At 33.9% G+C, this 13999-nt stretch overlaps 2 protein-coding genes across 2 annotated transcripts in view; both read right to left on the minus strand.

The window, feature by feature from the left end:
- Setd3 (SET domain containing 3) overlaps positions 1 to 9305 on the minus strand; it is a 130637-nt gene extending 121332 nt beyond the window's left edge. The window contains exons 1-3 of the mRNA XM_069832723.1: positions 5640 to 9305; positions 3775 to 3873; positions 2549 to 2767 (exon numbers count right to left, since the gene is read on the minus strand). Of these exons, the coding sequence (XP_069688824.1) occupies positions 2549 to 2767; positions 3775 to 3873; positions 5640 to 5781 (460 nt within the window). The 5' untranslated portion in view covers positions 5782 to 9305. The remainder of the gene's footprint in view (positions 1 to 2548; positions 2768 to 3774; positions 3874 to 5639) is intronic.
- Positions 9306 to 9447: 142 nt separating this feature from the next.
- LOC138704637 (small ribosomal subunit protein eS19-like) lies at positions 9448 to 13619 on the minus strand. Its single transcript, XM_069832724.1, has 4 exons — positions 13504 to 13619; positions 13008 to 13078; positions 12558 to 12727; positions 9448 to 9810 (listed from the first exon to the last, which is right to left on the minus strand). The coding sequence occupies exons 2-4, from the start codon at positions 13076 to 13078 to the stop codon at positions 9605 to 9607; spliced, it is 447 nt and encodes a 148-aa protein (XP_069688825.1). The 5' UTR covers positions 13504 to 13619; the 3' UTR covers positions 9448 to 9604.
- Between the last annotated feature and the right edge of the window lie 380 nt (positions 13620 to 13999).

Consider the following 13999-nt stretch of genomic DNA (forward strand, 5'->3'; position numbering starts at 1 on the left):
GCCTACAGTTAAATTTTCTGTCGTCATTGACAACGATAGTGTGTGTAGGCTACATGTTCCAATCATATCTCCTGTCAGTAATATGGCCAAAAGATCCTATTTTTCATTCAATATTCAAACAATTTCATTTGTAAAGTTCCACATAAAAAATTGTGACTAAACTATCACTGAGGTAGTTTCCTTCGTGCTCTGCTTATACACCTTGCACATACGAAACTATGACAGGTTAGGTTTGATTAGTTTAGGTTTTTGTTATGCCTTATATATACGATCAGTTACATGTCCACAAAAAAAAAAAAAAATAATAATAAAATTCAACGATTTTCAATTCTGAAATCAGCAGAATTACCTCAGCATTAGTTTATTGAAATTGTAATAGGTTAGAATACGACAGATAGGAATCACCCACTTAATGCCTCTTCAACAGATTCTTCTCGTTTTAAGATAATGTTACGGTCAGTACACAATAGCACAACATTCCAAAGGTGTAAGAGGATGCCTTTCTAAATGGAAAGGGTGCAAAGAGATTTTGCTTTTAGGATGCAATGGATACCCCTTAAAATCCAATTTAATGACACCTCTTCTGAATTCTACCACACAAGCAGGGCAAAATTGTTACAGGTACATAAATCTACATGAAATACAGTATAAAAGTAGTATGCAATTTATGGAAGAGGCGATTTCCCATCCTAAATTTAGGCCTAATAATAACTGTATTGTTCCATCAATTCTGAAGCTGTTTATCTTATCGTCCGCAAAATTTTCTTATATTTCCTTTAGAAGTTACAAATTAACTGCTCTACATTCCTATTTACATTTGGAAGCATCTGGTTCTTTTGTTTTTAAATTACGGTATGACAACATACTGTATTTAGGAAAAATATCAAGAATAAGATATTAGATGTTCTTAAAATTACAGCCTCTTACACGTTTGCCTATGATTGTTTCCTCATGCCAAACAAAGTCAGCCATGATCATATGTAACCAATGAAATTCGCGATTTCGAAGCCATGGTCGTATGAGAAATAAAACATGCAAGATATAAGCACAAAATTCCCAAGTTAGTAAACGCACGTTAATTTTAAAGAAATGAGGCAAGGTGAAACAGTCAACTTTTAAAGATCTCGTTAAAATTAAATGATCCGTTTACTGACACGTTGTTTGTGCTAATTTAAAGGAGCTTGGTGAAACCGGCCAAATATCTTAATTATTATTAGTGGCGTGTTTCTGGATCAGAAATATGCATAACTGTCAATTCATTTTTTTTTTCAGTGGGATATTTTACGACGCTGTATCAACAACTCAGATTATTTAGCGTCTGAATGAAGTGAAGGTGATAATGCTGGTGAAATGAGTCCGGGGTCCAGAACTGATAGTTACCCAGCATTTGCACATATTGGGTTGAGGGAAAACCCCGGAAAAAACCTCAACCAAGTAACTTGCCCCAACCGGGATTCGAACCTGGGCACCTAGTTTCGCGGCCAGATGCGCTAGCTGTTACTCCACAGGTATGGACTCAATTCATTTCATGTCACTTTTATTAGATGATTAGATGGTAACAATACTTGTAATTTTTACTTTTTTATTAGGAAAAGTATTGCGATTGCAAAAAAAGAAAAACTGAATGATATTTTACGGAAACAAAGTATAAATGGTAATAACATTCACAACATGATAAAAAGAAAGATCTGAATTGTTGCGGAATGTGTAAAATGTGTAAGAGCAAGTATGCGTCATTTTATTGCAGTGATTATCATTCTTATGAAGCAATAGCTAACAATGATGAAAAAGTTATCTGCTTGCTAATACAGATTTTAATTCTAATAAGTAATCAATCAATCAGTCACTTAATTAGTCACGTAAACTAAATTCGATTCTTGATCTCATTTTCAAGAACCTGTAATTAATCACGTAAAACATTATCAGAACAACTGGATAAATCATATGCATCACATGTGTAGAGATAGAATCCCAAAAGTCATGCTCCACTATCGTCCAAACGGGAAGAGATCTCTCAGTCGTCCAAAGAAGCGCTGCATTGAAAATTCAACTGTGAGATCGTAACAGGCCATATGGCCTAATACTTGAAGGGAGGAAGAAGAAGAAAAACACATTTTCATTTCGCTTTCATAGCAACCTGTTATTTGCCCATTTCATTCTTTTTCCAACCAGCTGACTATCAGAAGATACTGGTTTACTTTTCTATCTACATTTCAGACGTCCTGGAGACCTTCTTTAATGTGATTTTCTTCCAGGCCTTTTCTAATTAAGGTGTTTCACCTTCTATGGCTTGTGGATGTGGACTTGTAATTTCTCTGTTTTTCTAGCACCTCTGATATAAAAAAAGCAGTCCATCTGTCTCTGTTTGTCTATGTGCAGTGATTTCTCCTGAAAACTTCCGGTCACATTTAACCTACAAGTGAATTACACAGAAATATTTTTCTGTAATTATTCATGAAGATAAATCTGAGCATGTATGGACAATCAACCAATTCAGACATACCTCCTACAGGTAAGTCTATAAGAGAGAAGTTTCTCGTAAACATACCTAACAAAGATTCTCCAACAGTTTCTGTAGTTAACATCACTTTCCTAGGAACTGCAATAAGAAGATCACCCTGAGTGAAATTTTTCTCTGCTTTGATTCCATATTCATAGCCTGGAAACTGTGCAATCTTCAGTCCATCTATTTCAGCTCCATTCTCCTTCATCCATGCTATAAATTCGTCAATGCAGGCACTTCGGTCTCCCACTGGAATCTTCATATCTAAAATCACAAAACAATGAAAAATATAATCTATACTTTCTAAACAAATGTTATGTTTCTTCAAAGTGGGGGGGGGGGGAATTCTAAGCATACATACAATAATCTGTAAACCTTTGTGTAATATTTCATTACACACCAATAGTAAATATCCGGTGTTCAATTTTCTATAGGACTTCCATTATATATCCATGAGATCATCATCATGCAGCGAGCTTAATCCTCAATGCAAAGATAAACGATATAGGCCATGTCTATTGTTGAGCATGGGGTACTGTTCTTTTGTTTTGTTAACAAATGAATGTAATTGTGTATTAAAAACAAGAAATAAATGTCATCCATGATATTATCACTGTCTAGTATATACAGTCACGAAGCTTGAGTTTATGTGGGTACTGGGAACAATAGACTGTGCAGGTACTATTTTGCATTGTCTGTAATGAGGCGATAGTAGCGACCCAGTGGTTAGCAACTATCTATGGATGCATATTACTATTTATTGAGCTTCGTGACTGTATATACTAGACTGTGATATTATTACAATTTTTTTAAATATTCCTTAATGGCGAAATGAATGTTACAATAGAGCATTACAAATGTATTGTTGAAACTTACTTCCGCACGGAAGTTTTAGTTGAAGAGCATTGTCATAATGATGTTGACCACTTGTGAATGAATTTCTGGCCTACTGACCACAATTCCAGCAACTTTCTCGACGAAACCACCTCAGAATTATCAGGTAAATTCAATATTTTCTTATTTATATAACAAACTAATATATGTTTTTAAAAAACGAACAGAATTAAAAAAATTAAAATATTAAGTGCGAAACCCAGACATTCCAAAGTATAAAAAATTGTTAAATCAGTCAAATCGTTTGCCTTTGGTTAGGCTCGGCAAACAAACCTATGACGTGGTGAAAGTAAAAGCAAGTGCCAGAAGCTCCCATTCAAAATTGAACACATTTTAATTAAAGGCATGTACTATATTAACTTACTAAAATACTATACCTGATTCTAATCTTCTTATCTTCTCCAGCAGTTTCCCAATTTCTAAATGTATTTCCCATTCTTTACTAGCATTGGGAGTTGACTGAATATTACTGCTAACTGAAATATATAAAAGAAATATTATTCGTATTCTGCCTGTAAGAGGTAATCACACACACAAATACTCACTTAATACCTTGTTTAGTAAGAACAAAATTAAGAAATAAACCTTATTCCTAACGCTATTTCAAACCAAAACAATGCTCCTAGAGAAGTAAAAAAAACCTCCAAATTCATCATCGGTAAAAGCAGTTGAAAAATGAAACTTCTAGCATTTCTTGAATTAACGAAGTAAAGGTGAAAGAGAAAGTAAATTCTCAAAAGCTGAAGCATAACAATTCCTTTCTTTACAAGTCCACAGAATAGTATACTGCAAAATTTTTCTTTGTTGGGAAGTGTGTTATTACAAAATCAAGAAAAAGTTTGAAAAAAAAAAAAAAAAGACAAAGTCGAGTTTTTTTCTAGTTCGGAGATTCTGTAATGCACTTATCACAGAAGCTATATTATTATTATTATTATTATTATTATTATTATTATTATTATTATTATTATTATTATTATATGAACAATTGCTATTATTAATTTGGTTTTAAAAATACTAAAATGGCTTAATCTCGAAAGAAAATGTCCAACAGTATGATAATATTTAAAATTTACTTGAAAGGCAGTAACCTATGTCAAAGCACACTAAAGAATAATAAATCTAATAAGCTATATAGGCCTAGGCCTAATGAAAAGATAAGAGGTTAAACTGAAGGATAATATAAAATTACACTCCACAACAATTTTATTTACGTCTGCAAGAATACAATACAATTTTATGTACTATTATGAAATACAGAAAGACCTGTTAGCCTACAGGAAACAGACCATGACAGGTCACTCAGTGCTAAATACCGGTACACTTATTATAGGTGTAGGTACAGTAATTAGTTACTGCATAAATCACAGGAGGGAAAGAAGTCTATGCAACTTGCATTACTAACATTATGGTAGGCCTATATCATTTGCATAAAAGCAAGAATAAATCTTATTCATGAAAACAGCAGGCCTAAGTAAATAAAATATATTTTAAATTGGCTAATAAAGCCTCACAAAGTAAAATACATTATAATATGATTCACAGGAATTGTATCCTTGACTGTGAACCCCCAAGTTTTGTCATACACATAGTAATTGGTAGTCTAAAGCAAACATAGCTCAACGGTAATTAGACCTATGTATGGGTTAATGGTAATGGTTTTCGTACAGTTCATGTAAAACTCTGAATTAACAGAAAGGTTATCTCGAATGCTTAACATCTGAAGATATTATGGATAGCCTTAAATGTATTATATCGACACATCCATTTTCACAAACTGGAGTAATTTAATTAAATACAGTAACGCCAGAATTTTGGAACTAATGTCCAAATATGCTAAATGTTCGTGACTACGATCCATACAGTAGGCCTAAATATGTGATAATCACTCTAAATAATTTATGTTTACCAAATTGAAACGACAATGTCTTTTAAATAAATGTACCGGTATATAAACAATGCAATCAAAACCTGTGTTACCACGAATTGAAGGCCCAAGGAATCATTTTCCTTGACATTTAAATACAATTAGCATTAACGTAACTTACTACTCTTATTCCAAAAGAGAAACATTTAAAATGAATCTCGTATAATTCCGATAGATCATCAACACAGAACTGAGTACCAAATACATATTATAAGAACAAATTGATATGGCATTGCTTAGAAGGCTATATTTTGAAAGGAGTAGTGTATTTCAATGTGAGACACGGAGCACATGTTGGCATAATGGTGCTTCACTCACCTTTCAAAAGTTTATCTACCAACTGGTTTACTTCATTTCTTTTTTGACGAGACAATTTCTTTGGTAAACTTTCCTCGATATTAGTTTCTTTGATTGGAAGTTTTCCTCTTCCATGTATTTTCCCGTGACTCTTTTTGCCCATTCTACGTGCGTCGCAACTGTAGGTCTCATCCTACACTCACCACTAAGTGTTAAAATTATAAATATCTTTTATGTTGTTATTACAGAATCTAAAAATTACGCAAACCAGACCATTACTTCTTTTTTTGCCTCTCGTACGATTTCCAGCAAACCAGACACTGTCCTCATTCACTGCTTTCAGCACTGTGAGTGTGATCGTATATGGTCATGTCCGATCTAGGAGGCTGTGACAGTTCTGCGTCTTGTAGTCCTGCATAATATAAGTGGGGTGAATTGTTTCCCATTCCAATTTTGATTATAAAATCTTAAATTGTAAATGAATTTACATAGATATTTTAAAATGTTCATTACGATTATATTTCGATGCAATGATCCAATAAACAATACACTGTATGTTGTATGAATTTATAATATTTTTTTTTTGTGTCAAGAGTAAATATAACCATGAGTGTTCATTTCTTTACTGGTTACGAATAAAAACAAACACTTTTATTATTATATTTACTCTTTCACACAAAGATATAAAACAAATTGCAAGAATTCGTTCCTATGACCCCATTTTACGGTATACCATCCATAATATTATATATGTGAATTTCATTATACTGTATATTGCTGCTTAGACTCAACAAATAATACTGTAGTAGCAATATCAGAAGCAAACAGCTACTACTTATTTATTCAGCACTCTAAATGGACATGCAATTTGCCATTCATTGTGAAAGTTTGACTTTGTCATGACAAATTTCATTAATTTGACCAAAGATGTTTCTTAAAATTTTATTTTCAGGAACTATAAGAGCATTTTCAATTTTTTTTTTCTGCCTCCTACAACGAATATTACTGGCCAAATTATTGTCTTGTAACATCTGAGTTTAGTAGCTGCTGAAAACATTTTGGAGGTAATTGTTTTTAAAGCATGGAAATGTTTGTAAATCGCTGATTAATTTATATTTCCATTGAGTTCTTCTGTGATGTTGTGGCCGAAATATTGCAGTTTCTTGTTGCGTACCTACATAGAAATAAAAAAAAAACCATTTCAACTACACAACTTTCTTTTCAGCAAAATCTTCCATTTACACAGGATTAAAGTAGAATTATCTTCTAAGACTTGAAACAGAAAAAAGTGTAGGACCAGTGGGCATTTTAATTTGGGAGGAGAGAATCTTGAAACATTTTTCCGACACTTGCAGAACATAACCAGAAACATTAAAATAACTTTCTCCTCCAAAATTGTTTCATATTGCTCAACTAAACACGATCTCTTCATTGTACAATTAAATTAATGAACATTTATGCATTCATTAAAATATACAAAGTGGGTCAAAAGTCGCTTTCCCCAATATTTGTTCTTAGGTTTCATACTTGTACACATATACCGATGTCGTAACTTGAATAAACGAATAGCTTGTGTAATAAGTGGTGGGTTGACAACCATGTTCATGTGTTCAACTGTTTTTCCGTTGTCATGTCTTGAAAACAGCCCTCATTTTTCCGAGATGCAATTAATATGGCAACAGAATGGAGCATCATCTCAATTTGGTGTAGGAGTGAGAGGCTTCTTGAACCAGCAATTCCATTAATGGATTGGCCATTGTGGACAACAAAATGGCCACCCAGATTATGCGACCTGACGCATGTAATTTTTCGCTGTGGGGTATCCTGAAAAATGTTTTTGCTCAGAAATCACAGGATCTACATCAGTTATGACAGATGATGGAAGTCATTCGTGAAAATCTGAGTTATGTTCTGCCATCTGTAAATCAGTGTCTAAACGTTGTGAATTGTGTATCGAGAAACAGGGCTTCCATTCTGAACAAAATCTGTAAAGGAATGTGTAGTCAAATGTAAATTGAAGGTAAGGAAGTGTTTGGGGAAAGTGGCTTTTGACCCAACTTATACATTTAACCATATTGGGAGAGGGCATCATCGTTAAGAAGATATTGGTACAGGCCTGACACAAACACTTTTCTTCAAGGGACACATATAAATTTTAGTGTTCAGACGCAGTATTTCTGAAGAATAATTTTTATATTATAGGTAATAACTTTAACAAACATTTTTACATCTATTCCATATTTAAACTGAATCACAAACGTTGTACTGTGACATGAGTATGAAGTTCACTGGAGATTTTATGTAAGGGATCTATAATTAACCTAGTTGAAGCAAATATTAACAAAATGTATAAGTTTCTTGCAGTTTGGAAAATTATCCACCTATTCTGTCCAAAACAGTAATATCATGAACTTCAAATACTGTAAGCTATCTTAGTCTATCCCAGATATGATTTTGTTTCTCCAGAAATATTATCTGTCAGAGTATTAAAATGTACACCAAGTTACTTGTGCCATTTTTACTAATTGTGTTTAAACAACCTTATTTCGAGTATTTACATCATCTGAAGGCCTATGTTCACTAATGTTTGCTGTGAGTCAGAAGGGCTGCTCATAAACATTTTAGGCTCTTCCTCCTCTCACCAATATTGTAATGAATGTTAAAATTTTGTAATTTAAATATAATATTAAGGCAAAAAGCTAAGGAAATTTTATTACGTCTAACAATGCCATTTGTTATAGAAATATTACAAGAAAAATAACAATGCTAAGTTTATAAACATGTTTAATAGTGTTACAATCAACCAAAAAAGAAAGATAATTTTAGTATAATAAATTAAGGCATACTTTTATGAATATACTAAAGATATATTCAAGAAAAATTAATATGCAGATATAGCAAGCAAACATTCTCATGGGGGCAGATTGTTTTCTTCCCCCCCCCCCCCCACCATGTTAGTAATGCCAAAACAATTACTTATACAAATTTTGGTCACTCGAATGCAATTACGAAGGCCCTCCAGTGAGTGAGTTTCCCTGAGCCCATTTACTTAAATAAAAAAATTTCACGAAAAGATTTATTGGAACAGATACAGCAATTGTTGAACTATTTTTCAACATATTCCCCACTGAAACTGAAAGATCTGTCATATTGTGGTATCAAGTCCGTCATAGAAGTCTGCCGTCTGAGATTTGTACCACTGTGTAACAGCCGTCTGCACCTCTCTGTTGAGCCCATATGACAAATGTCTCAATTCCGGTGAGGAAATATGTTGAAAGATACCTAAAAAATTGCTGTATCTGTTCCAATAAATCTTCCCATGAAATTGTATTTTCTTTCTGTAAACAGCCCCAAGGAAACTTACTTTCTCCACAGCCCTTGTAATTACGCTTGAGTGGCCAAAATTTGTATAAGCACTAGAATGTTTGCTTGCAAGTCACTGAAATATAGCCTAATTAACTATTGTACGGTATTATTCAAACTGAACATCATATTTAAGAAGCTCTTGAGAAGTTGATTACTTTAATCACAATCCAAATACTATTTCAATAATAGGTGGTTTAACACAATTCTTTAGAGTTAAAAAAAGAAAAGTTTTCGTGAATATTTTCTCTCTTCCTCCCTCTAAAATTACCTAAAAACCGAGTTGGGCTTTCCCACTCAAGTGGTGTCCATCCCCTCCCCCTCCCCATGGGCGATCCTGTGGCCAGAACTAAAACTTTTTGTAATTCATATGCTCCATTTTGTGTCTGGTTAATGGTGGTACTACAATGAGTCCTGAACTATACTAGGATTGAGGAGGAAGAAAGGGAAATGGAATAAACAAAAGCACAAATAAAAAAATTGTGTTATTGTTTATATTTAATACAAAATAGTGGACTGGCCACTATATGAACATTCGTCCAATATGCATGACAGAACAGTAACATGAAGCACACAGTGTTCAAGTTATGTTCTGTAGTGCATACTGCATTACATAACACATTTCACTGTGGGGGCATAAGCTGTTTCTTCTGTAGCACTTGCGCTGCTATGCGGTCTACATCACGACGGCCTTGTACAGTCAGCCTTCTCCCGCCATCTCCTGTCTTCTCAATCAGCTTCAGCTGTTCAAGAGACTGCAGTGCCTTACGAGCCACACCTCGAGCACCCCGGCAGAAATGTGATGGACACACACCATTACGCTGACGACCTGCAAAGTAAACACAAATATTAATAACCACTAGTAACCCCTTTATTGAAGGTACAAACGGGAAATGTGTCACATGTTATCTGAAACAGAAAGCAATGATATCATGCAATAGTATTGCTGTTGGACTATGTAACAGAATAAGTGATTTCTTGTACTGAACAAACAAATAAAAGTATAGGATAAGTCTATATTATAATATGGAATATCGTGAAAAAAATGAAAGCATAGGACAAGTCTATCTCATATATAGGGGAATTTCAATATAATCTACAATAAGTTATTGTGTTAGTATTTTATAATTCTCTGATTAAATACAACATAAAATTAATAAAATTGCTCTAACCCAAAAAAGTGACAAGTGATTTGCTCAATCCTTATTCATTCATTCATTTATTTTATTCCATAGATCTTACATGAGCAATGAAGCTTTAAGATGTGGAACAAGTCAAATATTTTACAATATTACAATTACAATTTTTACAAATTTTTATAGTTTTACAATTTAGTAATTTTCTACAATTTTTACAATTTTGTGCAATTTTTTACAATATTTTGGCGAGATGTAATGAGATGAGGTGAGATCCGAGTATTCGCCAAAATATTACCCGGCATTTGCCTTTTGGTTGGGGAAAACCTCGGAAAAACCCAATCAGGTAATCAAATCAAAGGGGTTGATGCCAAGGACTCGCCATAGACCATCTGGCTTCAGTCCCACGGCTGTGGAAAACCTCGGAAGAAACCAAAGACCAAAGGGGGATCCAACCCAAGCCCGAACGCAGCTCCGGATCAGCAGCCAATTGTGTGAAACGTTTATACTGTTCGTGATTGTTATTGTGATCATGGTTAGGATTGTAGGGATGTTTGGCATTTGAAATAAAAGTTTGATACATATTTATTTTTTCATTTCTATCTTTATACTCCCTGCATTTAAATTTAACAAGGCAAAGCCTTCTTGTTTACTACTTCATAATCGCTTCCCCAATCCATGAGGCCTAGTCTCCAGACAACACTGCAATTGATAATCCAAACGATTCACATATCAATATGACGCCAATGAGTTTTTTGAAATTGTAATGAATAATACGTTATTACAGAGAATTGGATTCATTTGAAAATAATAGGACTAAGTTAATTTAACTATTTCTGCCTTTATACTCCCAACGTTTAGTAATCACCTCCATTTGTGTAGGAATAATTTTTTATTAAATTACAATTAAGTTGACTATTTCGGCTTTTACATGTTAAAACGTTTCACGTGAATCTTTCGGGAAAATTTCAGTACACGCACAGTCTAGTATATACAGTCGCGAAGCTCAATACGTAGCAACATTAGATAGTTGCTCACCACTAGGATCACTAATATCGCCTCATTACAGGCAATCCAAAATAGTACCGTCACAGTCTATTGTTTCTAGCACCCTCAAAACTCAAGCTTCGTGACTGTATATAGTAGACTGTGGTATACGGGTTCCTCACTGACAATATTATATGCTGAAATACTAAAAAGAGCTGATTTGTCTGCATTTGTTGAATGCGCATCATCATGCTTATAAAAAGGCACTTTTCAGTGCCAATAATCTATTTTGCGTGCAAAAGGTTGGAATTTTGAAGTAAGAGGGGAAAGGAAGGAATCCGTGTTCTGAAAGAACAAATGAGAATGGATCTGCCAACATAATAAGTATAGGTTGAGCATTCCTTGGAATGCTGGAATGCAGAACTCCATTAAGGGGAAATATTGCAATTTTTGTCAATTTTCGAGTAGTATGCAGAAAAACGTTCCACGTTAAATACAATAAGGAAGCTGGATTACAAAATCCCTGCCATGTTTTATCTCCTTTCTTAACAATATTGAATCAACTGCATGGAACCTAGTATTGGTGGAATTAATGAAGCAAGATTGTATTCAGTGTATTAAGTCCAAGAATTTGCTATGGGATTACCTCACATTCGACTTACAGTTGGGGTGAAACTCTTCTAGTGTACCGTCAGAGCATGAGTCCATCTTGTTACCCTGAGCTATGTCAATGTCTTGTGCTAATGTTGAATATCTTTATATATATATATATATATATATATATATATATATATATATATATATATATACGGTATATAAATCGCGATTCCCATCCAGAATAAGTTGAAATTCCTCCTGTAATTGGTGGTTACAAACTGATTGTCCATAAATGCTTTATATTCAAATTACAACCTAAATTAAATTCGTTGGTTTTCTATATGCTCTGCAGTTTTGCTATACATTGGCATCTTATTAGTACCTGATGTCACAATATGTTACAATTCATAAACTAATAAGAGCACTTTCTGTTTATTACATTTTAATCCAAAACTCAAAAACTAGCCTATCTGTGATACGTGAAATCTGATTGCAGATTCTGAAAACGTCGTTAAAATGTATGTACTCATTTTACTCTCAATATATGTAGAACTATCTTCTGTACAACACATCAGAATCACACCATATCAACAGAGCTGTCTTTGCAATCTAAGGCAACATTAACCTATGATTTGCGGATAAACTCCAGAACACGGACTGCACCCTTTCCTTCTTACTTCAAAATTCCAACGTTGTGCACACAAAATAAATTATTGGCACTGAAGAGTGCCTTTTCGTAAATATGATGCGCATTCGACAAACGCAGATAAATCTGCTCTTTTTAGTAGTTTAAGACATAATTTGGTAGGCGCAGTCCGTGTTCTAAAATTTCCCTAAAAAAAACTTCAGTCCATACCTCCAAAAATTTTTGTAACAGCTCCTACTCCAACAGGGGAGCGGAAGTAAATATGCCTTGCGAGGGCAGCGCATCTGGTGTAGTACCAATCTTCATCGTAAGGCGCCAGCTCCTTGAACCGTGCACTTTTTACTAGGTCTACCCATTCTGGCACCTTCATTTTGCCAGTTCTGAAAGAAGAAGAAGAAAGAAAAAAAAATAAATATAAGAGAGTAGGGAACAGATTTCCAGATCAAACAGTCTTGATTGGAAAAATTATACAGTATGGTTTCCTCACTGCCAACAACTTATCTTAAAAGACTAGAAGAGGTTTGGGTTAAACGTAATTAACATTCGATCAATAAACCCTCTTGGTTCACTCAATATTCTCTATCGACATATTGATAACATCTACTGAATTAACCCCAGAATGGAAACAAAACTAACAAATTATGATTTTCAGGAACTTACTTTTTAAGGAAAGCTGAAAAAGCTTTCACAAACTTCTGCTGATCTACGTCCTTCAGCGTAACCGACGGCATCTGGAAGAATTAAAGAATAACAAAGAAATCCCCAAAGAAATAAAATACATTTGCAAAATACCCATCTTATTTCCCAATATCCAGTAAAAAATACTGTACTAAGAATGACATTCAAAATACCAATGATTCAATACCAAAATGTGGGCAGTGTACCTTAGTTGCTAATACACACACCTACACTAAATGTTCCAAAAGATTTTTAAAATATTAATATTCTAAGCTTCACTTTACACGAAGTGTACGATGACCATGTGGCCAAGCAAATTCTACACATTAAAGTAAACACACGCATTGCTTTCAAATATTAAACTATGGTAATGTATATAAGAAAATAAATATTTCTGGAAGCGGTATAAATTAGTTACAATGAGTCTTAACAAATTAAGACGAAATTTACAAAAACAATATTTCTCATACACACATACCTTCACTCTAGCTACTACCGGAAAGAGAAGCAACTGCTGCCGTCTACAAAAATGAACATCGAGGAATCGAAGAGTGTATAAATTATTTCCGAAGTAATTTGAATTAATTCAATTACGAAGAAATCTATTGAAAAGAAGAGATATATAGAAGACTAATTTAATTCACTAATTATTGTGAGTTTATTTAATCAACCTATCACATTTATAATTTTGTTGGCTGAAAACCTCACGCGACAGGTCTGCCATCTGTGATAAATTATGGCAGCAGACTGTGTGCTCCCATCTATCGAGTGAGAAAAGCATTCGAAGCAATTCTTCATGCATAATAAAAATATATATAAAAAAAAACTAAATATATTTCTTTCTTGCTCTCTCTAAAACCGTAATGCCTCGTATAGAATACACCCCTCAATTTCTATACCTATCGCAGTTCTCCAAATTCATCACGATGCTGGGTGGGGCTGATCGCCTACACTGACCGAAATTTCAAAGGAAA

Source organism: Periplaneta americana, chromosome 8, assembly GCF_040183065.1.
Source record: "Periplaneta americana isolate PAMFEO1 chromosome 8, P.americana_PAMFEO1_priV1, whole genome shotgun sequence".
NCBI lineage: Eukaryota > Metazoa > Arthropoda > Insecta > Blattodea > Blattidae > Periplaneta > Periplaneta americana.